This window comes from Lolium rigidum, chromosome 4, assembly GCF_022539505.1.
Source record: "Lolium rigidum isolate FL_2022 chromosome 4, APGP_CSIRO_Lrig_0.1, whole genome shotgun sequence".
NCBI classification, from domain to species: Eukaryota; Viridiplantae; Streptophyta; class Magnoliopsida; order Poales; family Poaceae; genus Lolium; species Lolium rigidum.
The window spans coordinates 34,382,055-34,408,058 of NC_061511.1; the positions used below are offsets into that span (position 1 = coordinate 34,382,055).

Sequence of the window (26,004 nt, forward strand, 5' to 3'; positions counted from 1 at the left end):
TGGTTACCTGTCGGTGGGTGGATAGTACTGGCGGAGAAGGATAGTGTCAATCTGTCAAATCCGTTCACCCATACTCTCTGTCAAATCCTTTTCCCTAATTCCCTTTCGTTCGCTATAAAGCTACACGTATATATGCGTAAATACATACACACACATACATGGAGTCAGAGTGCAAACAATAGTTTGAGGGCGCTACATTTGCATAGGAAGCTAGCTAAAAGAAGAGGCTGGCTGATTTGGGGGTCACATGGCCGCCGCGTGGGCATGCGCGTCAGCACGTGCAATCAGTGAGTTGCTTAATTTGTGCGCATTGTCAGTGACAGGAGACGAGAGCATGTTTGCTGCCCGACATAGCCGATAGCTCCCTACGAGTGATAGCATCCACCGATAGAGAGAGCACGACATAGCAAAACAGAGAGAGCAAGAAGAGATTGGTGGTGGCGGCGCCTGTCCTGACCTGGTTCTGGGCAAGCAGGCAGGCAACTCTCGATCAAGCTCAACTGACTGACTGAGTAAGTATTCTTTCTCGAAATGAATTTACGAGCTCAGCTATCTTGTGTACGGGAACCACCACCGCCACCTTCTCCTCCTGTTATCCCTTCCCAACCTCTCCGACCCGCCGGACGGCGGAGGAGGACGATGCGCCGGCCAGCCGGAGTGCCGGACGGCGTATCATCCTTGACGCCGGCCACAATCGTATCATCCTTGACGCCGGCCACAATCCGACAAGCGTGGTCCTCCGATCCCCTTCCATCGCATTTCAGTTCCATTCCTTCCCGACATTTGCGACCTCACCGAATTCATGGCGGCCCCTATGCCAGTTCAGTCCAGTTCTGTCCCACCTCCACCTGCTTTATGGGTCTTTCAGGTTCCCACCTAACAACATTTCCTCTCTCCTCACTCAATAACATCATACCTCCTTTCAAAAAAAATATACTGTGTTTGCTTTCTCATATTAATAGTCCTTAATCCATATGTCTACTTGTTATTGGTGATTTCACTTAATTATTATGGTCATCTTGTAGTTTCATAATCCTACCTATATGGTGTGTTAACGTCTTTTAGACGAAAGACACTAGGTGCCTGGCTTTAACATCCCTGAACCCACCATACAACATGGGTTTAGTGCCTTACAAACTAAGCATATCAGCTAATGATGATGGATGATACATGATCAAAATAACTTGATCAATTCCAGCTAACACCAATAGAGCTATCATGTTACAAAGGTGACGCTACGCGCAAGCAGTTAGGCATGTGATCTAGGTGGCGCGGCTGTTGTGGGGCCAGACGGCTGCTCGATTGGGCTCCTGTCCAGCCGGATTATTTTGGCCGTGGTCCTCCAGAGTTGACGAATAAAAGGCAGTTAACTGGATGGTTAGGGAATTTCGACAGTGAGCTTAGGGCATGACCAATGCATAGCCCCATGGATGTTGCCTCGCAGATTTATCTTGATTCGGGTAATCCAAATTAGGTTCGAATAAGGAGGCCTCCTCTTCATCAGGAGGCAGCCTCTTCAGCCATAAAGTGAAAACTAAGTGAAAATATGTGAGAGAAAAAGAAAAACCAAATCAGGTTTTGAGAGAAAGGCATATTAATGAGACCATAACATGGCATGCATATGTCAAAAGTTTTATCCAAACTTAGTTGGACAACTGCCTTCATTGCTTATGCCCTTACTCCTAATCTGCCACAACGCCCAACATTGGAAAGTGAAATACAACAAGACAAAAACCCTAACAACATATATAGTAGATATGCAAAGAGGGGTTGTACTAAACCCGCCAATTCAACCGAAGCCTCGCGCCGCGCACCCTCCAAAGCCAGTGCGTGGGATGGGCCCGTTAGTGGCGGGGGACACCGGAGAAGATGGGGACACGAAGGCAACCAACTTCACCGGAGACAAGGACGACACAGTTGGCCTCAGCGTCGCCGACGAAGGTGAGGAATAAAAGTTACGATTAGGGTGCGGGGAGCTCACTCGCTACGAGGTCTTAGGGTCATGATGCGGGTGGGGTGCGGGAAGCTCGCCGACAGCAAGGTCTTATGGTTTAGGGTTAGTAATTAAAAAATGTTCAATCTCTAAAAAAGACAACACTGTGACGGCTAAACAAAATAACATTTTTTTGAGATCGAACATTCTTTTCAAAATCTGAACATTTTTTAAATATGAACAGTTTTCAAATATGAACAATTTTTGAATATACATTTTTCATTTTTTCAAAATAAGAACTTTTTCAAAATTAACCATGTTTGAATTCTATAGTGTTTTAGTCTTAATATTTTCGAATCTGAAAAATAAAAAGAAACAAAAAAATAAAATAAAGAGAAAAAAAAGACTTGGTCTAGTTCGGTAGTTAACCAACACACTCACACACGCTTAACGGATCACGAGAGGCCCAGCTCAGAATACGAACCATGGCCAGGTGATCTCCTGATAATTTCCCCTAAGCCGGCGCCAGTGCGCCACCCAACACCGGAGCGGTGGGATAAGGCGGATCCACGTCACAGCAGCGCGGTGGCGTCTCGCCGCTCCCTCCAGGGCCTAGTCGATGAATCCCCCAAGGGTTATTACCGACGGACCCGAGCGCGGCGAGCAGCCCCTCCGCCGCCTCCGCTTTCCCGTGAGCGCCGAGAGACAGCTTCCGGACGCCCCCCATTCCCTGCATACGGCAGCGCGGTCGTCTAGGCTACCACGAGAGGACTTCATTTCGGCCTCTGCGTATATATACGTACGTACACACATGTATTGTCTCTCATCTTACATTCATTTCTTGGTTGTATACTTGTATTGTGGATATCCATGCGGTTAGTACCTCGTGGTTAGTTAACTGATTCAGTACTTATGGTGTATTGCCGCTGCTAGTAGAGTGAATGAGACTCAACACAGCCACCACTCCTATCAAAAATTCAGAATTAGTACTGCTCGCCCCTACCGAATGAAAGTTACAATCACCGCCACTACCTCTTGCTCTTGTATGCACAAGCGTTCTCCGCATGCCATGCTATTGTTTTACATTCTGAAGTTGAAGGAAACTCATGTATCTATCTATTATAATTATTTATTTCATCTCCGTATACAGGGGAGGCAGTAGCATGAATGACATCTCCCGTGGCCAACGACCTTCAAGGAAGAATTGACCTCTCTCAGCCTCAAGAAAACCATTCAAATGCTGCATCCAGAACAAATTCTGCTGGGCCTAGAGTTGGAGAGATCACTCTACCCAATGGCGACATCTATTACGGCACACTATCCAGGGAAATGCAAATACCCGAGGGCACAGGGCGGTACATCTGGTCCGGGAGCAGCTGCGTGTACGAGGGCGAGTGGAGGAGAGGAATGAGGCATGGCCAAGGAAAAACTCTATGGCCATCGGGAGCAACCTACGAAGGTGAATACTCTGCCGGATACATGGACGGTGAAGGAACGTATGTCAGCCCCGATGGCGCCTCTTCTTATAAGGGACAGTGGAAGCTGAACCGCAAGCACGGCCTCGGTCTTCAGACGTACCCCAGCGGAGACATGTACCAAGGTTCCTGGATTCAGGGGCAGATGGAAGGCCATGGCAGGTATACATGGGCTAATGGCAACAGTTACGTTGGCACCATGAGAAATGGGCTCATGTCTGGCAAGGGGGTCCTTACATGGAACACCGGGGAGTCGTTCCAGGGGAACTGGCTTGACGGCATGATGCACGGGTACGGGCTGTATACGTGGGAGGACAGTGGATACTATCTTGGAACCTGGACCAGGGGATTCAAGGATGGAAGTGGCACATTCTATCCTAAACATTGCAGAGTTCCCACGGCTCACATGCTCTACATTGATGATTTGAGGAAGAGAGGTGTGCTTCCTGACATCTCAGCTATCCTTCAGCAATCCTCTTCCTTCAACACTAAGGCCGACGCGGATCAAGAGTCTGCGGATGCTAGTTTGCCCAGTAGAAACTTGAGTTTCGGGAGACCGCCTTCGAAGAAGCCGTCTTTACAGAGACGCTGGAGTATCGGAGTGGCTATCGAAAAAATCATCGGCCGTGAATCTGGTGCAGGTTCTGAAACACAAGAAGATATGGCTGGTTCTGAGTTCCCTATACTCGAAAGGGTGTATGCGCAGGGCGTTCTTATCAGCGAAGTTGTGCTGAATAAGAGCTCCTCGGATTCATCCAAGAAATTGAAACGTCGCCAAAGCAAGATGACGAAGGATATCAAAAGGCCTGGAGAGGCAATCATTAAAGGACACAGGAGCTATGATCTAATGCTTTGTCTGCAGCTTGGAATCAGGTAAAGGCTAATATAAATGGCTTCCTGATTGAAATTTTAGAGACTTCCTTTTCTACATTGTTATTTGTACGCAGTTGTCCTATGGTATTTATATGGAATCTTCCGATGAGTGCAGTGTTTTCAAGCCCGATAATTTGAAAACTGTATTTTTAAGCTTTAAACATCTGATAATTAGCACGTATTGTTCATTGACTTTTAACCATATAGGGAAGAGGATTGTGACATATACCAAGTTACAAACATAGCCTAGAAGACCAACCGTGCATCTTTTTTCATTGACCAAACTAGTTCTGATTTTCAACTCTTAGAAAGATCACTGCTTTTGACGCTCTTAAGTTTAAGGCGCCATTGTGGTAGAGAAGGTGACTGAAAGGGTTCTCCCCATCTCTATAGAAACCAGCCGTGTGTTTTTTTCTTTTCTATGTTATCAACATGAGAGAGTCATGTTCTCTTGTTGAATACCAGCTAATTTGTTTTCTTCTGATCAGCAAAACATTAAATATGATTATATTACTCAGGTACACGGTTGGAAAGATTACGCCGATTCAGAGGCGTGAAGTGCGAGCTTCTGATTATGGCCCCAATGCAAGTTTCTGGATGAACTTCCCCAAAAAAGGATCACGACTAACTCCTGCACATCGTGCTGTTGATTTTAAGTGGAAGGACTATTGTCCAATGGTTTTCAGGTTTGTTGTCTCCGTTCCCCACTTTTCATTTAATTAAGAGTATATTGTTGATCAGCTATGTTTTTCTGTTCATATAGTGCAGCCTTATAAACTAGCTTTATAAGTAAAAGTAAATTATAAGGATGTCATGAAGTATCCTGAGAAGTTCAACTACTTAAAGTATCACTCTGTTGGAATCTCTCTGAAACTTATTCTACAATGCTATTGATTGCTTATGAATTTGGAATTTATTGATTGCTTCTCAACTCGTAAAAATTTGAAGTTCCATTGTTTTAGTAGCTAGTAAGTAGTGAGACACCCTCACAATATTATTTCCTATTTCAACTAATTTCTTGTTAGTGTTTGATTACAGAAATTTGAGGGAGATGTTCAAGATTGATACAGCCGATTATATGATGTCAATTTGTGGAAGTGATGCTCTTAGGGAGTTATCTTCACCTGGGAAAAGTGGAAGTATCTTTCTCTTATCACAAGATGACCGGTTTATGATCAAGACCCTTCGAAAATCAGAAGTGCAGGTTCTTGTTTCTGTTCTATACTTTTATGATAAGCACTGTACAATACCTGTTAGTTGATAATATATGTTGGTAACTTAACATGGTCGGGTAAACTGGCATAGACCAAGCAATGGGATCATGTCATTTCTTTTTGAAAAAGGAAGGTTCTGCCTCCTTGGATGGACACAGCCATAACTTTATTAAAATGATGCCAGCAGACCAAAATAATTGGCTTACATAGAAAAAAACAAGACCAACATCTGGTCTCGTGACAGTAAATATCTCTAACAAGACTATATGTGGATCAAATCCATGGACAAAACAATGCCGGAAGCTAACTAAGAGCATGGTGCTCGAAGACAACGCCTTAAAGTAGAAAGCGCCGCTCGTCTGGCGATGTTGCTGGGTCTAACCAAGAGGTACATGTGGGGTTCATTATCACACCAGAAGAGAAGCATTGAGTCAGTACCTTCAACAAGGACACGCCGTATGCACGACCATTGCTTGATCCATCTGGAAAGGCTAGATCACGAGTTTTTCTTTTCTTTTCGAGAAAACAAAAAACTTGTGTCTCATGCATTGATAGAAAGAAGTGTTACAAGCCTAGAACTATGCCATTACACCCAACACTCGCGACAAGCTACAAACAGCCGTTGGGATAAAACAAAACAACAGACACAACCACAACAACCAATAGCCTCTATGTCTTCCATGCTTGCACTCAGTACATGGCATACCAGCCGGAACCTCCGCTAGCGAGAAAGAGAGTCCCACTCTGCAAAGAAGGGCAAAGTAGGGTTGTTCCCGATTTGGAGAAGGCGGCCGCTTAACAATGGTCGCGGACTGTTAACCTTGCACTACCGCCGAAGACACCCCTGTCGTGCCATGGCGACCTTGAGAAGGCCTGATCTGACGTGATCGCAACAATGAGAGGAGATGGCCCCGGCAGGCCCGAGAAGGGCACGCAAGGCATCCTGCGGACCCTGCAGTCATCAACCATCAATCATTGCCCATGTCTTGAGCACTGCACCACCTAGCACTTCCACATACCCTGCCTATTGCAACGGACACCCTGTAATCTAGGTCTTATTTCTTTTCCTTCGAGAAACCGGTCTCCTTGCCTACCCAATCAGAATATGCTCTTTTGAATGATCTGGTGATTGCTTGTCTGTCTCAACACTTGATCAGAAATGGACATGCCTAATTATGATCCAGGAATTTTAGCTTATGTGACTATTACGCCGAACATGTTCCTATATTTGTGAATTAGTTACGTAGTGAACTTATCGATTTATCTTAATAATTGAGTCAAACTTATCATTTAGTTCATTTGTTTACATGTGCAACTGATTTTTCTTGACATGATATTTTCATGTAGGTTCTTTTGCGTATGCTTCCAGACTATTATCGGCATGTCCATACTCATGAGAACACACTCGTAACCAAATTTTTTGGCCTCCATAGGGTGAAACCTTCAAGTGGTCAAAAGGTAATGACACTATAACTGTTATTTGTGCTTCCTTGTCGCTCTCTCGCTTCAAAAAATATGATTTTTTTTTGAATTTGTAACTTGTTTAGTAACTTTGACCAGTAGACAGTAGTGCATTACAAACGATATGGAATGATCATGTTAAAATAATTATGTTGGATTTTCAAGGGATGTACTTTGATAATTTAAAAAAATGTCTGCATTTTCCACCATGCCAAGATTACCGTTGATGGTCAAAGTTACATATGTTATCCAAAGTTTTGCATATTTATGAACATGGGTAGTATTTTTCTGTCAGTCCTAAAAGGATTTTAGTTTTCACATCTAATATATTCTGGTTACCTCTTTTGAAATAATTGTTGGTATTGAACCGTTGATTATGATTGTTTGTATTTGCAGTTTCGATTTGTAGTGATGGGAAACATGTTCTACACAGCACTTAGAATTCATCGAAGATTTGATTTGAAAGGTTCATCTTTGGGTCGTTCTACCGACAAAATTAAAATTGATGAGAACACGACTCTGAAAGACTTGGATCTGAACTACTCATTTTATCTTGAGCCTTCATGGCGGGATGCTTTGCTTAAGTAAGCATGTTCTCGCTGAAAAAAGCAGCTTAACAATTCTCGTGGCCAGTTTTCTGTGTAACAACCATATTTCTGTTCTCATTCTGTGTAGACAGATTGAGACCGACAGCGAATTTCTAAAGAAGCAGGGTATAATGGATTACAGTTTACTTCTTGGTTTCCATTACCGGGCTCGTCAAAACCTACAAAGACGAGCATCATTTCATGAAGGCATTTTGGCGGATAAACTAGCTGTTCTTTCAGAAGAAGGTAAGCATGCAATTGTATCTTCATTTCTGTGAGTAAGTTGTCACCAATTAATCCAATTGCCTTTTTTTTTGGCTTGCTGGCATCCATGATGTAGATGCAGTGGAGGAGGATTCCACTTATAACTACCAAGAAGGACTGGTTTTGGTACAGAGGGGTAACGACCAAAAGAGTAAAGTCGACGTTGGCCCTCACATAAGGGGAAGCCGCCTGCGTTCGTCGTCTGCTTGTTTTGAGGAAGTAGATCTCTTGCTTCCAGGCACAGCAAGGTCATTGGTTGATTTCTATTTGGTCAATTCTCATGCTCTTCCAATGCTGATCTATGTTTGAGATGATTGAATTTGCTGTCAAATTTGATAGGCTTCAGATTCAGCTAGGGGTGAATATGCCCGCGAGAGCGGAAAAAGAAGAAAAGCAAGAAGATGGCGACAAATCGTTCCGTCGGGTGTATGATGTGGTGCTGTACATAGGGATCATTGATATTCTGCAGGAGTACAGCATGAGGAAGAAGATTGAACATGCATACAAGTCCATCAAGTATAACCCCTTGTCAATATCTGTTGTCGAACCTCGATTCTACTCGGAGCGCTTCCTCAAATTCATTCACACCGTCTTCCCTCAGAACTCGTCCAACTGACAATTCATCTGTCTTTCCTCCTCCTCCCAGGCAAAAAGATGTAGAGTAAAAAAATTTCCAAGGAATGTGTTCTGCTGTAATGTGTATGGCAAGAATAATGTAGATAAATTCAAGGAAATGCATTTGTTGTGTTGCTATAAAGATATGCCACGTGTCTGTGAACCAATCCACACATTTGTCATTCAGTTTATCTGATATTAGAGCTTGGCTAGTTGCGATAATTAGGCAAGGTGATGACATGTACCATTCATTCACCTCTCATCTCTATAAATTCAAATTCAAATGCAAGTGAACAGGCCTATAAATTTATAATTCCTGTTGACATAGATCTCAAGCTGATCACAGCACCAGAACAGTCACAACGGCCATCACCCACAAGCAGGATCTAGCAGCTCTCCTAATCCTGCTCACCAGCACACACCTCATCGCCACTACAGTGGTTGCAGAGAAAGTAGTGGGAGCGCTGCTCGTTGTTATGGCTCAGCCTATATCTGGAGGCCAATGTACCAGGACATTCTAGGCCAAAAGCCCCACACAGTCTAGCCCCTAGAGAGCCCTGGTACTCTGGACAGTCTGGGTTCCCCTGTTCCAGCTTGTTCATCTTCAGATTTAACATGGAATTTTTTACTTCGACTTGAGGAAGCTGAGGTCTGAGGATATGAATGAAATATGACCCGTTCCCCCTAGCCAAATAGGATTTGAGGGTTGTAACAAGGAATTTAGTTGTAGTAGCAATAAAAAAGAACATTTTGTCAACTAAAATGGCACATAATCAGCAGGCACCTCATAGGGAAGTCGACAAAGGAAAATTATACTAAATTTTCCCAGTCCATTATTTATAAGCTGATACGATGCAACACAACCACTGGTCGTCTGGTGGTGAGAGGTGACTCCTTGTGCTGTACCCAGTACATACAAATCCAGCTCCTATCTTATCCCACCCAACATGCTATATCATTCACCTTGCAATTTGGCATGATATTTATGTAGCACTTATTCAGATCTTACTCATACCCACCAGAACACAACATGGGTCATATATTTGCTGCTCATCGTAGCTGGAAGAAGGATTATTACAGCCGAGCTTTCGCTAGCGCAGCGGGCTTGAAGCTCGCGATCCCGGTGATTTCTCGTCCAGTCACCAGGACGTTGATGTCGTAGGTACCCTCGTACGTGAAAATTGGTTCCAGATCACAGAATGCCTGCAACGGTTGAGATTGTTACGAGCCCGGCCTTTACGTGAAAAGAAAATTGAAATGGGGAGGAGACAGGCTACTATGGCTAAATAGTTATCCATCAGAAAATTCTAAAAGGTACTCGAATTCTCAAATCCAATCCACCATGTTAGGAGAAAATTAGAGATGTTAGGACCGTTCACCTTTGCTACCAGAAAATCAGCCAAGATACCATTGCCACCCAATAGCTCCCGACCTAGAGAAACTACCTCCCTTGACTTGCTGGATATCCATGCCTGGATTCAATTGTTAATCAGTATAATCTACAAGCAATAACAGCATGCGACGCAAACAAAGATACCATTTGCTAGTCATGTAGCAATTTACGAACCTTGCCTAGACTAGCATGGCCTGGTGTCATTTTGCCAGACTCATAGAGCTTGCACAGGCGCCAGCCGACAAGAACCATTGCTTGGATGTTACCGAGCATCCGAACAAGCTTTTCTTGATTGAGCTGAAAGGCTGCCAGTGGAGCGCCAAACTGCTTCCTTTCTTGCAAATACCTATTCAGTGGCAAATGTGCAAGTCAAAATTGGTGTATATATGGTTCAAAGGTAACTGAATGCACTGCAGGAAGGTGAGGGCCGGACCGATGGCACATGTCGTAGACGCCCATCGATATGCCAATTGGCTGCCATGCCACCATAATACGTGACATTGCGAGGACCTAGTCCAGCAGGACAAGAGTAAATAAGATTACACAAGCAAGCAGAACATTCCAATATGCTAACAGGGAGCAGGGAAGTTGGCGGTGGCATGTACCTTGCTTATATCCTGAAATGAATTGATGCCTGTTAATCTGTCTTCTTCTGGGACAAATACTTTATTCAGAAGAATATCGCCATTCTGAACCATTCTGAGTCCAATTTTGTTTTGAATTTTTGTGGCCTTCAAACCAGGAGCTCCCTTCTTCACAATGAATCTGTAGAATATGTATCAGATTCATCATTCAAAAGCATGTAAGTTTTGAATTTATCAGCAAAGAAATACTGATATGTACATGATATCAAAACCAATGCTATAAACAATAATCCAAAACAAGATGATTACCCATTTAGTTGCTTTGTGTCTGCATTCCTAGCTAAAATTACAAGCACATCTGCAAACGTGCTGTTACCTATCCAGCGTTTTTGGCCATCTAATTGCCAACCGCCAGGTACCTTAAAAAAATAACATAACGTGATAAGAAGGTAGTAAGAAAAGTTCAAATGGTTCTCAAATACAGCTCTCTTTTTAGCTGAAACCAGTACGAAGGCCCCCACAGTAGAATTCTATTAAAAGAGGTAAATACAGTGATAAGAATAAAACCTTGGTTGCTGAAGTTTTCAAGGCGCTAGCATCACTACCGTAATCTGGCTCTGTTAAAGCCTACAGATATCGGACACACTCTTAGGAAGAGAATATGGTAATAATAGTACGTTTAATATTGTACATATAAGCTACTGGATGATGTGACTCACCCAGCAACCAACAGTTTTAAGTTGAGCTAACGATGGCAAGTACTTCTGCTTTTGAGCCTCTGATCCACAAAGGGCTGTTCTTCACACAAAATCCAGAATCAAAACACGAGCTCAAGTATAAAAGTTGTTGTTGGTCAAAGTCTAACAGAATATAAAACATAATATTTTATAATAAATTGCTAGCTTTACCAATTGTGGACATTGCCAAAGAGGAGTGCACTAGAATAAATGTGGAGCAACTTGCATCAACTCGTGCTACTTCTGCTATAGAAATAGCACTAGCTGTAACTGAGAGTCCTGGGCATCCATATCCCTGTAACGTCACAAAATTTGTAAACAAATACAAACTCTAACATTGAACATGTGGGTCAAATCCAACATTACAAAGTATAGCCTGAATAGAAGATTGAGTGGTTTGTACCTTAGTTGTACTTCCGGCTAGTCCAAGAGTTGCAAGTTTGGGAATGGCATGAAATGGGAATTCTGCCTTCTCCCAGTACTGCAAAAGAAAATTGACAAAGTTTATGACACATCAAGCATTAGATTAGGACAGCAGCTAGTACAAAGAAGATAGTATGTAACTATGTGCTACAAGGTTTCAACAGTTTCAGCAACTATATGTTATCTCTCTGAGAACATGAAATGGGTTGGGAAATTTCAGTAGCAAGAACATACTTCGGTCATAATGGGTGCGATTTCTTTCTCTGAAATAGCGCGGACTTTCTTCCTAAGCGCCTTCTCTTCATCGGTGAGTAAATCATCAAACTGGTAGTAGTCCGACACTGCAAGCAACAATTGATGAACTTACAACAAGGCAATGTGTAGCACAGTGCATAATTCACGTTCAATCAAGGTCCGCAAGAAACAAGATACAGTGCTGAATTATATAACTGACAAAGAAATTAATTTATGTAGTAGGCCTATAAGCAGGTGTAAGATTGTGAAACGAGAGGATCAACTACTTCCGTTCTCTCTTTAATTTTGGTGAGTGGTCCAGATCCAACTACTTTGCAACAACAATTAAGGAAAATAATATGTCCAGGCTGTACAGGCAAAGTTGCTAAGTTGCGAAAGCGACCAACCCAATGATCAACAATTCCAAAGAAATGCATTCTTAAATACAGAAAGCATATCATGTTTACTTCACTGGAGATCCGGATCTCTTTCTTTATTAGTTTCTCGCTGCCCCCAATTTTAAATTGAAAATGACTCTCAAAGAATCCTATTATTTTAATCGAACGGATCCTGTTATTATTATCGAATTGTTGAGAACCAACCAAGTTTCACTAGGTTTAACCATAAGAACATGATTAAATCACAGCATAACTACACCAATTCTAACCCAAATGTCAAAATACATTTCTAGTCTCTGGGTGTCCAGTAAAAAGTGATCATGGCCCTTTTTCCCTCAAGAACAAATCTGATTTCCTTCCAGTGTGATGATAACTACACAAGGACGGATAGAACAGTGCACCATCCTCTCCAAATAGATAAACAGGACAGTTCATCTGAGAAACTTTCTAATGACCCTAAACATATAAAAAAATGACCTTAGCAGTACGTGCAAAGAAGACCTGTAATTCAACCCGAAAAAAGGGTCAACGGAGAAATAAAAGTGAACAGGGCCGGAGATCTCACCGGCAGGAGGGAACAGGGACGCCGGCGTGGCCTGCGGGAACGCGAGCGAGACTTCCAGAGCCGGTAGCCCGACCTTCCCTCCGTCCTCGCTCTTCCCCTCTGCACCGCCGCCGCCGCCTGCACGATTACGAAATCAAATCCCCAAACAAAACTCAATCCCAGCGCCAAACCCGCTAGTCCTGGAGATCAGTCCGCCACCCACCTCGCAAGCTCCCCATATCCGAAGTTCAGCTGAGGGATCGCGGGCTGGTAGTCCGGGGACCCGAGCAGCTTCTTCCGATCGAGGTGTAGTAGTATAGTGGAGAAGAAGGGGACGGAGACTGAGACGAAAAGCTTTGGTAATGGTAGCTATCCAGCCATTTCGAGAGTTAATAAACGGTACGTACGCCAAATGAGTTAGGCGGGCCCACTGGTCATGGAGACAACATAACAGGCTCACCGGCGCGGGGGACTTGCGTGTACGCAAGGTCGAGTCCGTAGGTCACTGACAAATGAGACCACTCCTATCTGGGGAGGTGCTGTCCGCCGACCAGGTCGGTGCGGACGCACCACCGCACACCCCAAGCCAGGTATGTTGGGCCGGCCCAAGTTTGTTTTTTTTTTCCTTTCTCATTTTTTCTCTGTTTTAAATCTGAACAGTTTTTAATTTGAACAAATTTTGAATTGAACGATTTTTAAATTTGAACAAATTTTAAAATTGAACGATTTTTCGAATTTGAATAAATTTTGAAATTGAACGATTTTTGAATTTGAACAAATTTCGAAATTGAACGATTTTCGAATTTGCACAAATTTCAAATTTGAACAAATTTTCGAATTTGAACATTTTCGAATTTGCACACTTTTTAACTTTGAACATTTTTGAAATTTGAAATTTTTTCAGGTTTGAACAAAAAGAAAGAAACAGAAAAAAAAGGAAAAAAAATATAAAAAAAACGAAAAAAGAAACAGAAAACCGAAAATAGACAGTGAACTGGGCCAGGCCCAAACCCGACCAGGGGGTGTGCGGTGGCCCGTAGTCACCGACCTGGTCGGTGTATAGGTTTTTCCTCCTATCTGGGCAAAACTCGGGTCGGACCAGGCTTCGGGCCGGGCCAAAAAATCCAGAGGCAAAAATCTAAGGCCTCACCCCAGCCGTCAGGCCTAAAAATTGAGCACGAGTCCGGCCCAAAGCCCAAAAAGATTGGCCCAGGCTGACTACATCTTAAATCACGTTTTCTGTTGGCCTGAAGCCCGGCCCAACCTGACAATCAGGCTCAAAATCTCAGGCCGAACCCGGTCCAACATACAATCTTGGCCCGGCCCAGAACGGGATTTTCAAGCCAAGCTGGGCTGCCCATGCCCGACCTTGGGCCATGCGGCGCAAGCATGGCCGTTGGAAATGGGAGCTTCCCACCGGCCACCGCCATGTAGCGAAAAATATCATATGATACCACCTTTCAAATGATACCATGATACCATGTGATATAGGCATCCCTAATGGGCCTGCCGAAGATAGTACCCGGAGTTTACTGAAGGCCCATTACCCGAAGAATAAGAAGATTCGGAAGCCCAAGATATTATTAAGGAAAGCTAGAGTTGTAATAGAAAGTCTTATTTGTAATCTTACGGGATAAGTTAGAAACCTTCCCGGACTTTGTAACTTGTACGACACGAATCCCTCGGCTCCGCCTCCTATATAAGGGGGAGTCGAGGGACGCAGGGATCATCGAATCATTGTTTCTCAAACCCTAGTTTTCATATTCGTCGAGTACTTTTCGGCTGAAATCTTCGAGATCTACTTGCCCTCTACATCCAACTAAACCCTAGTCTACAATCCGTAGGCATTGACAAGTTGATACCTTGTCAATTGGCGCCGTCTGTGCGAACTAGAGGCGATAAGGAGCTGATCTCGATGGCACGTTCAAGATCGTCGACTTCATCAGTAGCAAGCAACATCATGGACAGAGGTAAACAGAACGAAACTGGTCTTGTTGATTTTATTCCTCACCCGCCCTCCCGTTTGGATGCATATGCGTATCTGGAGGAGCCAATGAAGATGACGTTTGGAAAATTCGATTTCCGCGTCGAGAAAGAAGGAGTGTATCGTCTCGAAGTTCCGATCTCGTCGGGATTATCGGCGGGTGGTCCTGATCTCTCAAACTCAGTATCATCCGTCGAGTCAAGCGATAAGGAGATTTCGTCGCCACGCTTCATCGACAGCAGGGCAAGTGAAAAACTCGCCAAAATCTTCAGCGACATGTCCTTCGAATCATCGGCGGACTCTTATATAAGCGATGATTCGAGCGACACCGATAGCTTCGACTTCATCGACAAATCCATCTCTATTGGGAAGGTCTTCACCAAACTCTATGATGGTGTCACCGAACCAAGCAAAGTGAAAACTCCAAAATATCACCAAGTTTATGCCATTGGAGAGGCAAGTCGCGGTCAAGAGGAAACATCGGAGGCTTTCGACGATTTGGGAAATCCCTATGTCGATCCCTCAGATCTAAGGAGAGGTTTGGGCACTAAATATGTCGGGCCCACACCACGCGTCAGAGTTCAACTTCCACAAACAGCCTGGGATAGAGCTGCGAAAGCTTTAGATGGCTCAGAACCAATGACGACAACTGCTACAGTCCAAGAACTGCAAGCTTATCAATATAGACTCGCCCGAGCTGGAAGAGAACTGGAAAAACAAACAGAAGCTTTAAACAGAAGAAAAGAGGCAGCTTCTGCGTCAAGCAAACGAAGGGCAGAGTTAAGTCGACAATCTGGAACCTCGGGAGATAGCCATAGAGAAGCTCGGAATAGAGCAAGGTCAAGATTGCAACACATACCTGAAGGAGAAAGAGAGTACCTGGTTCAAAATCTCGACATGTCTTTTATGTCGATAGACACAAGAGGGAATATTATCCCCAAGACACCGAAAGCTGGGTATATGGCGACACAAGCCTTTATCCTTGCATCTAGGCCACCTCCGGGAGATCCAAGGGAGGCATTGTACAACATGGCGAGTGGCGGGAGCTGAAGCCATGGGAACGGCGTTTGCATCAACACCGCCGGAAGGAGCGAGCAAGGCAAAATAGTCCACGACCTACGGCAGACAGACAGCAAGCAAATGTCGAAGGAACAAGTGGGGCAAGAGACACGGCAGCACAAGCAAGGGTAGACAGAGCACGGCAAAGCGAAGGGAACATCGGTATTCCCCGGAATTAAACGACGAGGATATGTGCGGTTTGCCGTGCTTCACAAGGAGAGTACGAAAAACTCGAGTCCCTTCGGGATTTAAGTTGCCTGATAATTTCAAGAAGTTCGACGGCCTGCAAGATCCAGAGGATTGGCTAGTTGATTACCTCGAGACGGTGAAATTAACTGGAGGGACCAGGGCAACAGCCATGCAAAGCATCCAAGTGCATTTAAGTGGAGCCGCACGATCTTGGATCAAAAAGCTTCCTCCAGGGTCTATCGACAGCTGGGATAGCTTTGAGGACATATTCGTCAAGAATTTCCGATCCACCTGCAAGAAACCCGCGTCTCTAGAAGAGTTACGAGTGTGTCGACAGAAGCCAGACGAGCCAATGAAAAAATATATCCAAAGGTGGAACATCATCAAAAACTCGGCAGAAAATATATCTGACGAGAGGGCAATAGATGCATTTGTCGCAGGGATCAGGCGTGGAGATTTTGTCGAAGATTTGGGAAGAACCAATCCAAAGACAGTATATGCATTAATGGAAATAGCAAACGGATGGGCAGATGGAGAAGATGCTGTCCACAACAAACGGCATAGGTCGCCAGAGGAGGACCGCGGTCGAAATTATCAACCAAGGCGACGATTTCCTCGGCAGTACTCGAGTTATGATGCTCCAGGTCAAATCTCGGCTGGTTTCCGAGCAAGCGCAGGAGGAAACAACAGAGATGATTACCAGAGAAGTAATGAGCAACGAGGTGACAATAGAGATGAATTTCGACACAATAGGCAAAATAGCGGGCCAAGGTTCCAGAGGCCTTTTGTGTCTCCCGAAGAAATGATGAACGGGCCATGTCAGATGCACTTTTTCCTCGACAGCAACGGAAAAAGACAGTCGGGACATCTGCAGAAGGATTGTCGAAATTTCCAGGCAATGCTGAGATATGCAGGGCATGCTAATGCTCAGGCAGCGCAAAGAAATCCTCGAGAACCCAGAAGTGAGGTTCACCTGCTGATGACCCACAAGTATAGGGGATCGCAACAGTCTTCGCGGGAAGTAAAACCTAATTTATTGATTCGACACAAGGGGAGGTAAAGAATACTTATAAGCCTTAACAACTGAGTTGTCAATTCACCTGCACACCTGGAAAAGCACTAGCAACGGGGGTGATGTGAAAGTAGCAGTGATATGAGAGCAATGGTAACGAGTAACACGTGCAGCAGTAGTAGTAATATGAGAACAATGGCACCGGAAAACGGTTGACATGGAGAACAAGTATATGATGATGAAGGATGGACCGGGGTTCCCAGCTATCTACACTAGTGGTAACTCTCCAATAACAAGTGTTGGGTGAACAAATTACGGTCGGGCAATTGATAGGATTGAAATAGCATTAAGACAGAATATCAAGATCATTAATCATGTAGGCATGTTTTCCAATAATAGCCGTACGTGCTCGCAATGAGAAACTTGCACAACATCTTTTGTCCTACCAGCCGTGGCATGCCGGGCCTCAAGGGAAACTACTTGGATATTAAGGTACTCCTTTTAATAGAGTACCGGAGCAAAGCATTAACACTCCGTGAAAACATGTGTCCCTCACATCACCGCCATCCCCTCCGGTTGTCCCGATTTAGTCACTTCGAGGCCATTGGTTCCGGACGGTGACATGTGCATACAACTTGTAGATACAATCTAAGCAATAAGTATAGAGCTCAAATCTAAGATCATGGCACTCGGGCCCTAGTGACAAGCATTAAGCATAACAAGATTGCAGCAACAATAACTTCATAAACTTTGTAGATAGACAATCATAACGTAACAATCCATCGGATCCCGACAAACACAACACCGATTACATCAGATGAATCTCAATCATGTAAGGCAGCTCATGAGATCATTGTATTGAAGTACATAGGGGAGAGAATACCAACTAGCTACAGCTAGAACCCGTAGTCCATGGGGGAACTACTCACGGAGCATGATGGAGGCGATGGCGTTGATGGAGATGGCTTCCGGGGCACTTCCCCGTCCGGCAGGGTGCCGGGACGGAGACTCTCGTCCCCCGATTGGAGTTTCGCGATGGTGGCGGCGCCCCGGAGGTCTTCTACGGAGTTTCGTCAAGAGTTACGGTGTTTTTAGGTCGAAAGGGATTTTATAGGCGAAGAGGCGGCGCGGGGGGCACACAGGGCGCCACACCACAGGCCGGCGCGAGCCCGGGCCGGGCCGCGCCGCCCTATGGTGTGGTGGCCCTCTGGCCCCTCTCCGACTCTTCTTCGGTGTTCGGACGCTTCCGGGAAAAATAGGAGGTTTGGTCTTCGTTTCGTCGAATTCCGAGAATATTGCCCGAACAGCTTTTCTCGAACCAAAAACGACGAAAACGAGAACTGGCACTGTGGCATCTTGTTAATAGGTTAGTTCCGGAAAATGCATGAAATCATCATAAAGTGCAAGCAAAACATGTAAGTATTGTCATAAAACAAGCATGGAACGACAGAAATTATGGATACGTCGGGGACGTATCAGCATCCCCTAAGCTTAGTTCCTGCTCGTCCCGAGCAGTAAACGATAAAAAGAATAATTTCCGTAGTGACATGCTACTTACATAACCTTGATCATACTATTACAAAGCATATGAAATGAATGAAGTGACTCAAGGCAATGATCTATAGTTGCTAACAAGTAGATAACATATAGCAAAACTTTTCATGAATAATACCTTCAAGACTAGTATCAAAAGTCTTGCACAAGAGTTAACTCATAAAGCAATAAGTTCAAAGTAAAGGCATCGAAGCAACACAAAGGAAGATATAAGTTTCAGCGGTTGCTTTCAACTTGTAACATGCATATCTCATGGATAATTGTCAACACAAAGTAATATGATGAATGCAAATATGCAAGTATGTAAGAATCAATGCACAGTTGACACAAGTGTTTGCTTCTAAGATGGAAGGAAGTAGGTAAACTGACTCAACATAAAAGTAGAAGAATGGCCCTTCAAAGAGGAAAGCATCGATTGCTATATTTGTGCTAGAGCTTTGGTTTTGAAAACATAAAGAGAGCATAAAAGTAAAGTTTTGAGAGGTGTTTGTTGTTGTCAACGAATGGTAGTGGGCACTCTAACCCCCTTGCTAGACAAACCTTCAAAGAGCGGCTCCCATGAGTTATTTTTATTTTTGGGTGGCACTCCTTCCAACCTTTCTTTCACAAACCATGGCTAACCGAATCCTCGGGTGCCTGCCAACAATCTCATACCATGAAGGAGTGCCTTTTTAGTTTAGTTTTATTATGATGATGACACTCCCCCAACCTTTGCTTACACAAGCCATGGCTAACCGAATCCTCGGGTGCCGTCCAACAATCACATACCATGGAGGAGTGTCTATTTTGGTTAATTAATTTGGGACTGGGAATCCCATTGCCAGCTCTTTTTGCAAAGTTATTGGATAAGCGGATGAAGCCACTAGTTCATTGGTGAAAGTTGCCCAACGAGATTGAAAGATAAACACCACATACTTCCTCATGAGCTATAAAACATTGACACAAATTGAGAAGCATTTTGAATTGTTTAAAGGTAACACTCAAGCAATTTACTTTGGAATGGCAGGAAATACCACATAGTAGGTAGGTATGGTGGACACAAATGGCATAGTGGTTGGCTCAAGTATTTTGGATGCATGAGAAGTAATCCCTCTCGATACAAGGCTTAGGCTAGCAAGGCTATTTGAAGCAAACACAAGTATGAACCGGTACAGCAAAACTTACATAAGAACATATTGCAAGCATTATAATACTCTACACTGTCTTCCTTGTTGCTCAAACACTTTTACCAGAAAATATCTAGACCTTAAGAGAGATCAATTATGCAAACCAATTTCATCAACACTACAACAGGACCCTACCTACAGCAACGGATTTATCTGTATCTAAATGCCAATATAGGCGTTGCTAGCGCCTCTACCAACGGATAATGATGCGTTGCGTTTTTGGGTGTTGCAAGGGTACAATGCAACGCATATTGGTCCGTTGGTAACCATGGGATAGAGCGTTGCAAAGTGGCAACGAATGTCGAGCAACGCATATGGGTCCGTTGGTACATAATATATGTGGATTGAATAATTTATTTTGACACAATTTTTTTTTGGATTGGGTGGCTTTGTAGCTTCAAATATTGCAGTACTTGTTTCCTCCAGAGAATACTACTTAATACATATATTCGGCAGCACACAAGTACAGAATATTAAAGCATTGCATGAAGAAACATTTCTATATTTATAATTAAAATCACCATCCATACATGAAAATAATCTTAAGAGTACACATCTTACAATCTCGCATAACAATATGATATTCTAACTAATTCTATATATATATTCCTTCTCGTGCTCTGCCTTCTAATGTAGCATTTGAATTTGGCAGGCCTTGCTGATAGTTTGCTCCTGCAAAAAGGAAGACCATATTTTAGAACGAACGTTGCAAAAAAAAAAACAGTAGGCAAGGGTATAGTAATTTCTACTATATATTTGATTCAAAACATGTAAAAAGGGTATTCTTGCCTATATTAGATGTTACAAGATATACAATTCTGCAACATTGATATCTTCAAGTTGGCAAGCACCAACTTGCATACTTCTTTCCTACAAAATTCAATAGAGACATCAATTTAAATAATACTAGTAAATTGTTAGTAGGCATGTACATATAGAGCAAAGTCTAAACACTTAATCCTACGAGCACAAGTAGAAATGGTCACATCGCTCACATAAGATAGGAGAAGCTCTGTGTGGAGAACATTACAAAAATCACAAAGAACTGCCCACAGTTTGCATTGAAATAAACAAAGGTATATAGTATGATTTGGTGAAAAAATAGTGTACTCAACCAATCGATTCAAAGACCCTTGAGTCCCAGTTTAATAGGGATTCAAAGGCCCTTAAGTCCCAGTATAATGCGTCCTTGAATGCAGTGAACCTTCTCATGAAAAATATTTCAAATTTCAGTAGAGAAACAGACTCAATTCTGTATTTTTGCTAGTATATAAACAATGGAAATTAGTTTTCCTCGGAATTTTTTCCAGATCACTTGACCTGCACTTCTACCCATTCAGAGTGTAAATTTTATCCGCGAAATTCTACACTGATACTCCAAATTAAGTAGATGAGGGAAAATCATGAATATGCTAGCTATGCACATGCATGGTTCCACCAGCTTTGGTAGGCACAACATGAATTGATATATTGTCACATTAGAGGTACTTTACCATAATTTTAAATTTCGTGGCACATGTGTTGTTTTCTTGGTAGTGAGGGCGTTTACCTACAAGTTATTGGACTTTTTAGTTTCATGCGGTTACATCCTAGAAAGTTCAGAAGCTGAAAGGAAAGTAGTAAAGTATCATAATAGGTGCATAGTTTTTGTACGCATAAATGATCAGAGTAACTACAAAGATATATATAAGATTGTAGTGATTGGCTGATACCTTGACTTGTTCCTTTCAGCCCTGCCACACATACGCATTGTAGCAGCCCTCTTTGGAGCCTTCTACGAGATTTTGAACTGATTTCCATCAAAATTTGACCTATTTATGCAAGAACACCACAGTAAACCAAAGTTGTATTAGAAATGAAATATAAGGTAACTTATGAAACAAGCGACTTGGGCGACAGAAAATACTTGTCTAATAGATTATTTGCACTAGATAAAACGCTCTAACTTTGTGTTCTCTTTAATTATTACTACCATTCCATAAGGGACGCTTGCTTGTCTGTGATTATAAAAGGTATGAGCTAATTATCAATACATGGCAGTGCTTTTACCAATGTAAGGAAACGGGTGCACTCGCAATAAATTATAATGCATACCTGATGTTTAGGGGCTTTCTTGCTGCAGGAATTGTTTCTTTGACATCTTAATAATATCCTTTGTACAAATGCAAATTAAGAAACCATGAGATATATTAACTCAGAGATATGAGCAGTACTACAATAGTGACTGACATCTAGTCAATCCAAACAGGAAAAGATGAAGAGATTTTTACCTGTCTATGTTCATTATCTATCTCCATTGTTAATCTGACGTGCTTGTCACACCTCTGAGGCTATGGCGCAGTAATAATTCTGCAACAAATGCAATGCCTGTGCTTATTTATATATATATGGGAATTCAAAACGCAAGAAGGTTCCAATTTGACAAGAACTAGACGAGCCGGTAACCAACTATACTGAGTTGGAATCATACGCAGTCTAAATATTATACAAGCTATCTTGCACTAATTACGGATTTGATATTATCCAGGGACCCAAATTCAACCAGATCGTTCCATCAACAAAAGATGTAACCTGAACACCAAGTCACTTTAACTAAAACAGACCCTGGACAGTACAAACCGTACACATCGGTGAACAACAAGCGGTTACCACACTTGATCAGCGGGCATGTCAAACTAGAAAGTATAGTAAACCGATCAAGCCAAGGGGAAATTAGAGAAAACTGAAAGAGGAAATTGAAATCGCACACCTGACCTCTGTGCACAAATCCAGCTCTGGGAGGATTTCGCATAGATCGGATCTCGTCTGATACGAACAGCAAACCCAAGTCAAGGTCGAGGCAACCCTTAGGCTCCGACAGGTACTCCTCGGCCAGGCTGTACTCTTCATCATCACCGGGCCACCTGACAAGAAGGCAAATGGAACGGGGTAGATCGCTGATGCCGGTCAACAATCTAGGGTTACGTCAGTGATATTTTCCAGGAAATGAATACAAGATATTGTAATCCGAACGGAGAGGTAAATCAGAGAGGAGGTAGGATCTGGGAGCTTCAGCGGCGGAGCTAGCCGGTAGAGGCGGCGGGAGGAGGGAGACGATCAGGCAGTGGGATACGAGGGAGGAGATGATACTGTTTTGAGATGAGGAGTAGAGAAGTTTATGCCAAGAGAAGAGGAAAAACTCGTGGGACGTAGAGGAAAACCCGCTCATTAAAACTCGCATGCCAAGTTACCAAAATAATATACACAGTATCCCCGCGCATCTCACACTTAGCGCGAAAAAACAGATTTTCATGCGCGCGCAGTAGACCAATTATTTTCACCTGCAACGGATACAACTGCACCACATATATATGTATCTACAATGAATACTTACAACGCATATGAAAATAGTTGTAAAGTATGTGTTGTAATATGATGGTTCCTCTTGTAGTGCAAGCTCTACAGTAGTTCTCCATTAATAGGCTTAGACTACATGAAAAAACTTAATCATGATCTACTTGAGAGCTCAAAACAATTGCCAAGTGTCAAATTATTCAAGACATGATGAGGCATTTTCTGTTTTCAACCAAATATAAATAAGTGCAATAGCTTCCAACTTTTATCATTGAACATTAAAAGTAAAACGAAGAACACGAGTGTTCATATGAAAAAGCGGAGCGTGTATCTCTCCCACACAAGGATTGCTAGGATCCTAATTTATTCAAACATAAACAAAAATAAAAGCACACAGACGCTCCAAGTAAAGCACATATGATGTGACCGAATAAAAATATAGTTTCAGGGGAGGAACCTGATAAGTTGATGAAGAAGGGGATGCCTTGGGCATCCCCAAGCTTAGACGCTTGAGTCTCCTTGAAATATGCAGGGATGAACCACGGGGGCATCCCCAAGCTTTGACTTTTCACTCTTCTTGATCATATATCATCCTCCTCTCTTGACCCTTGAAAACTTCCTTCACACCAAACTTCTCACAAACTTCATTAGAGGGGTTAGTACTCAAAAAATTTGAATCCACCTTGGTCCTGTAGTGGCACATTGCAAGAACTCAATAAAACATTAGCTACAGCTCTCCACGTCTAGAAAACCTCGCTTAAAGTCCACAAGAGACAATGCAAAAAACAGAGACACAATCTGCCAAAACAGAACAGCCAGTAAAGACGAATTTTAATAAAATACTTCCGTTGCTCAAATCAGAAAACTCAAAACTAATGAAAGTTGTGTACATATCTGAGGAACACGCACGTAAATTGGCATATTTTTCTGAGTTACCTACAGGGAAAACAGCCCAGATTCGTGACAGATAGAAATCTGTTTCTGCGCAGAAATCCAAATCTAGTATCAACCTTCGATTAGAGGCTTCACTTGGCACAACAAAATACAAAACTAAGATAAGAAGAGGTTGCTACAGTAGTAAACAACTTCCAACACACAAATATAAAACAAAGTACTGTAGCAAAATAAAACATGGGTTATCTCCCAAGAAGTTGCTTTCTTTATAGCCATTAAGATGGGCTCAGCAGTTTTAATGATGCACTCGCAAGAAATAGTATTCGGAGCAAAAGAGAGCATCAAGAGGCAAATCCAAAACACATTTAAGTCTAACATGCTTCCTATGCAAAGGAATCTTGTACACAAATAAATTCATGAAGAACAAAGTGACAAGCATAAGAAGATAAAACAAGAACAACTTCAAAAATTTCAGCATATAGAGAGGTGTATTAGTACCATGAAAATTTCTACAACCATATTTTCCTCTCTCATAATAATTTTCAGTAGCTTCATGAACAAACTCAACAATATAACTATCACATGCAGCATACTTTTCATGATTTCCAAACACATAATTTTTATCAAATTCAAGAATAGTGGAATTAAAACTTTCAAACTTACTTTTATTAATAATATAACAAGGTAGTTGATCAATCTCAATAGATATGGGACTCATAGAATAAGTCAAGAACTCTCCAATCCCATTTTCATTAGTAGTACAATTAATATTATCAAGTAACATAGGACCATCATCTAGAGCTTTATCATAAACATTTGCCAAGCAAAATTCTTTAGTACCATGCATTTCGACATCAGGCACAAACAAAGCATTATCATAAGATTTATCAAAGTAGCATGGATTATCATAAATAACAGTAGCATAATTATTTTCACAAGTTTTACTCATAGGCAATACTTCAAGAGAATCCACAGGAACATAACATTCAACCTCTTCCGGTAAGCATGGAGGACAATTAAATAGTGTAAGAGATAAAGAGTTACTCTCATTAGAAGGTTGACATGGGTAGCTAATCCATTCTTCCTCCTTTTGTTCGTCGCTCTCCTCTTTTTTTTCATCCAATGAGCTTTCAGGTTCATCAATTCCTTCTTCCACAGGTTCCTGCAAATTGTGAGTGCATTCTTGTGCATTAATGTGTCTCTCTTTATAATCAAGGATATAAGGATTCCTACTTGTAGCATTCTATGCAAGAATTAAGGATAGTAGAGACATAATCTTTAAGGCCCTTACAAACAACACAAGTTTCATAATTCTCAACCATGAAGGATTCTATCTCGGAGGCTCCCATAAATAAGACAAATTGTTCTACCTCTTCGAACCCATAATGAATATAGCAATTCCGATTATAGCTCTTAATTAAAAATTCCTCACTAAAGCCACATTGAAATTTAAGATGTTTAGTATCCCGTTGAGAGCAACAGTTTATATCATGGCGTTCAAGCAAGATTTTAGCAATTGTATTCAATTTTTCTATCATAGCACTCATTATTTTACCAGTTCTTGATTCTCTATAATTATTATAGCATTCTATAAGCTCCAAGTAGGTTATTGGTTCTCCCATAACAGCAGTTTTTAATTTTTCGATTTTTCAAATTTTTATGGATTTTTGGGTATATGAGGAAAGTAAAACAAAACTGAAATAAACTAGACAAAAGTAAACTAAGCAAACTAATACTAGATAGAAATAAACTAAGCACAAATAAACTAGACAAAAGTAAACTAGCAAAACAAAATAAAATAAAAGTAGAGAGAGAGGTAGAGTGTACTCCCCAGGTGAACTTCTGAGTAGAGCTATGCCTCCCCGGCAACGGCGCCAGAAAATAGTCTTGATGACCCACAAGTATAGGGGGATCGCAACAGTCTTCGCGGGAAGTAAAACCCAATTTATTGATTCGACACAAGGGGAGGTAAAGAATACTTATAAGCCTTAACAACTGAGTTGTCAATTCAGCTGCACCTGGAAAAGCACTAGCAACAGGGGTGATGTGAAAGTAGCAGTGATATGAGAGCAATGGTA

General features: G+C 42.4%; 2 protein-coding genes across 2 annotated transcripts; one reads left to right on the forward strand and one right to left on the reverse strand.

The window, feature by feature from the left end:
* The first annotated feature begins 3,069 nt into the window (after window positions 1-3,069).
* On the forward strand, window positions 3,070-8,604 carry LOC124707254 (phosphatidylinositol 4-phosphate 5-kinase 9-like). The gene is made up of 8 exons (XM_047238922.1): window positions 3,070-4,281; window positions 4,800-4,967; window positions 5,320-5,485; window positions 6,843-6,953; window positions 7,353-7,540; window positions 7,632-7,789; window positions 7,884-8,055; window positions 8,147-8,604. The coding sequence occupies exons 1-8, from the start codon at window positions 3,101-3,103 to the stop codon at window positions 8,421-8,423; spliced, it is 2,421 nt and encodes an 806-aa protein (XP_047094878.1). The 5' UTR covers window positions 3,070-3,100; the 3' UTR covers window positions 8,424-8,604.
* Window positions 8,605-9,165: 561 nt separating this feature from the next.
* On the reverse strand, window positions 9,166-12,974 carry LOC124707255 (acyl-coenzyme A oxidase 4, peroxisomal-like). The gene is made up of 13 exons (XM_047238923.1): window positions 12,959-12,974; window positions 12,757-12,873; window positions 11,794-11,900; window positions 11,540-11,617; window positions 11,308-11,431; window positions 11,119-11,192; window positions 10,967-11,026; window positions 10,709-10,818; window positions 10,421-10,580; window positions 10,249-10,325; window positions 9,990-10,161; window positions 9,802-9,894; window positions 9,166-9,625 (listed from the first exon to the last, which is right to left on the reverse strand). Exons 1-13 carry the CDS (start codon window positions 12,972-12,974, stop codon window positions 9,497-9,499), a joined length of 1,317 nt encoding a protein of 438 aa, XP_047094879.1. The 3' UTR covers window positions 9,166-9,496.
* Window positions 12,975-26,004: the final 13,030 nt, after the last annotated feature.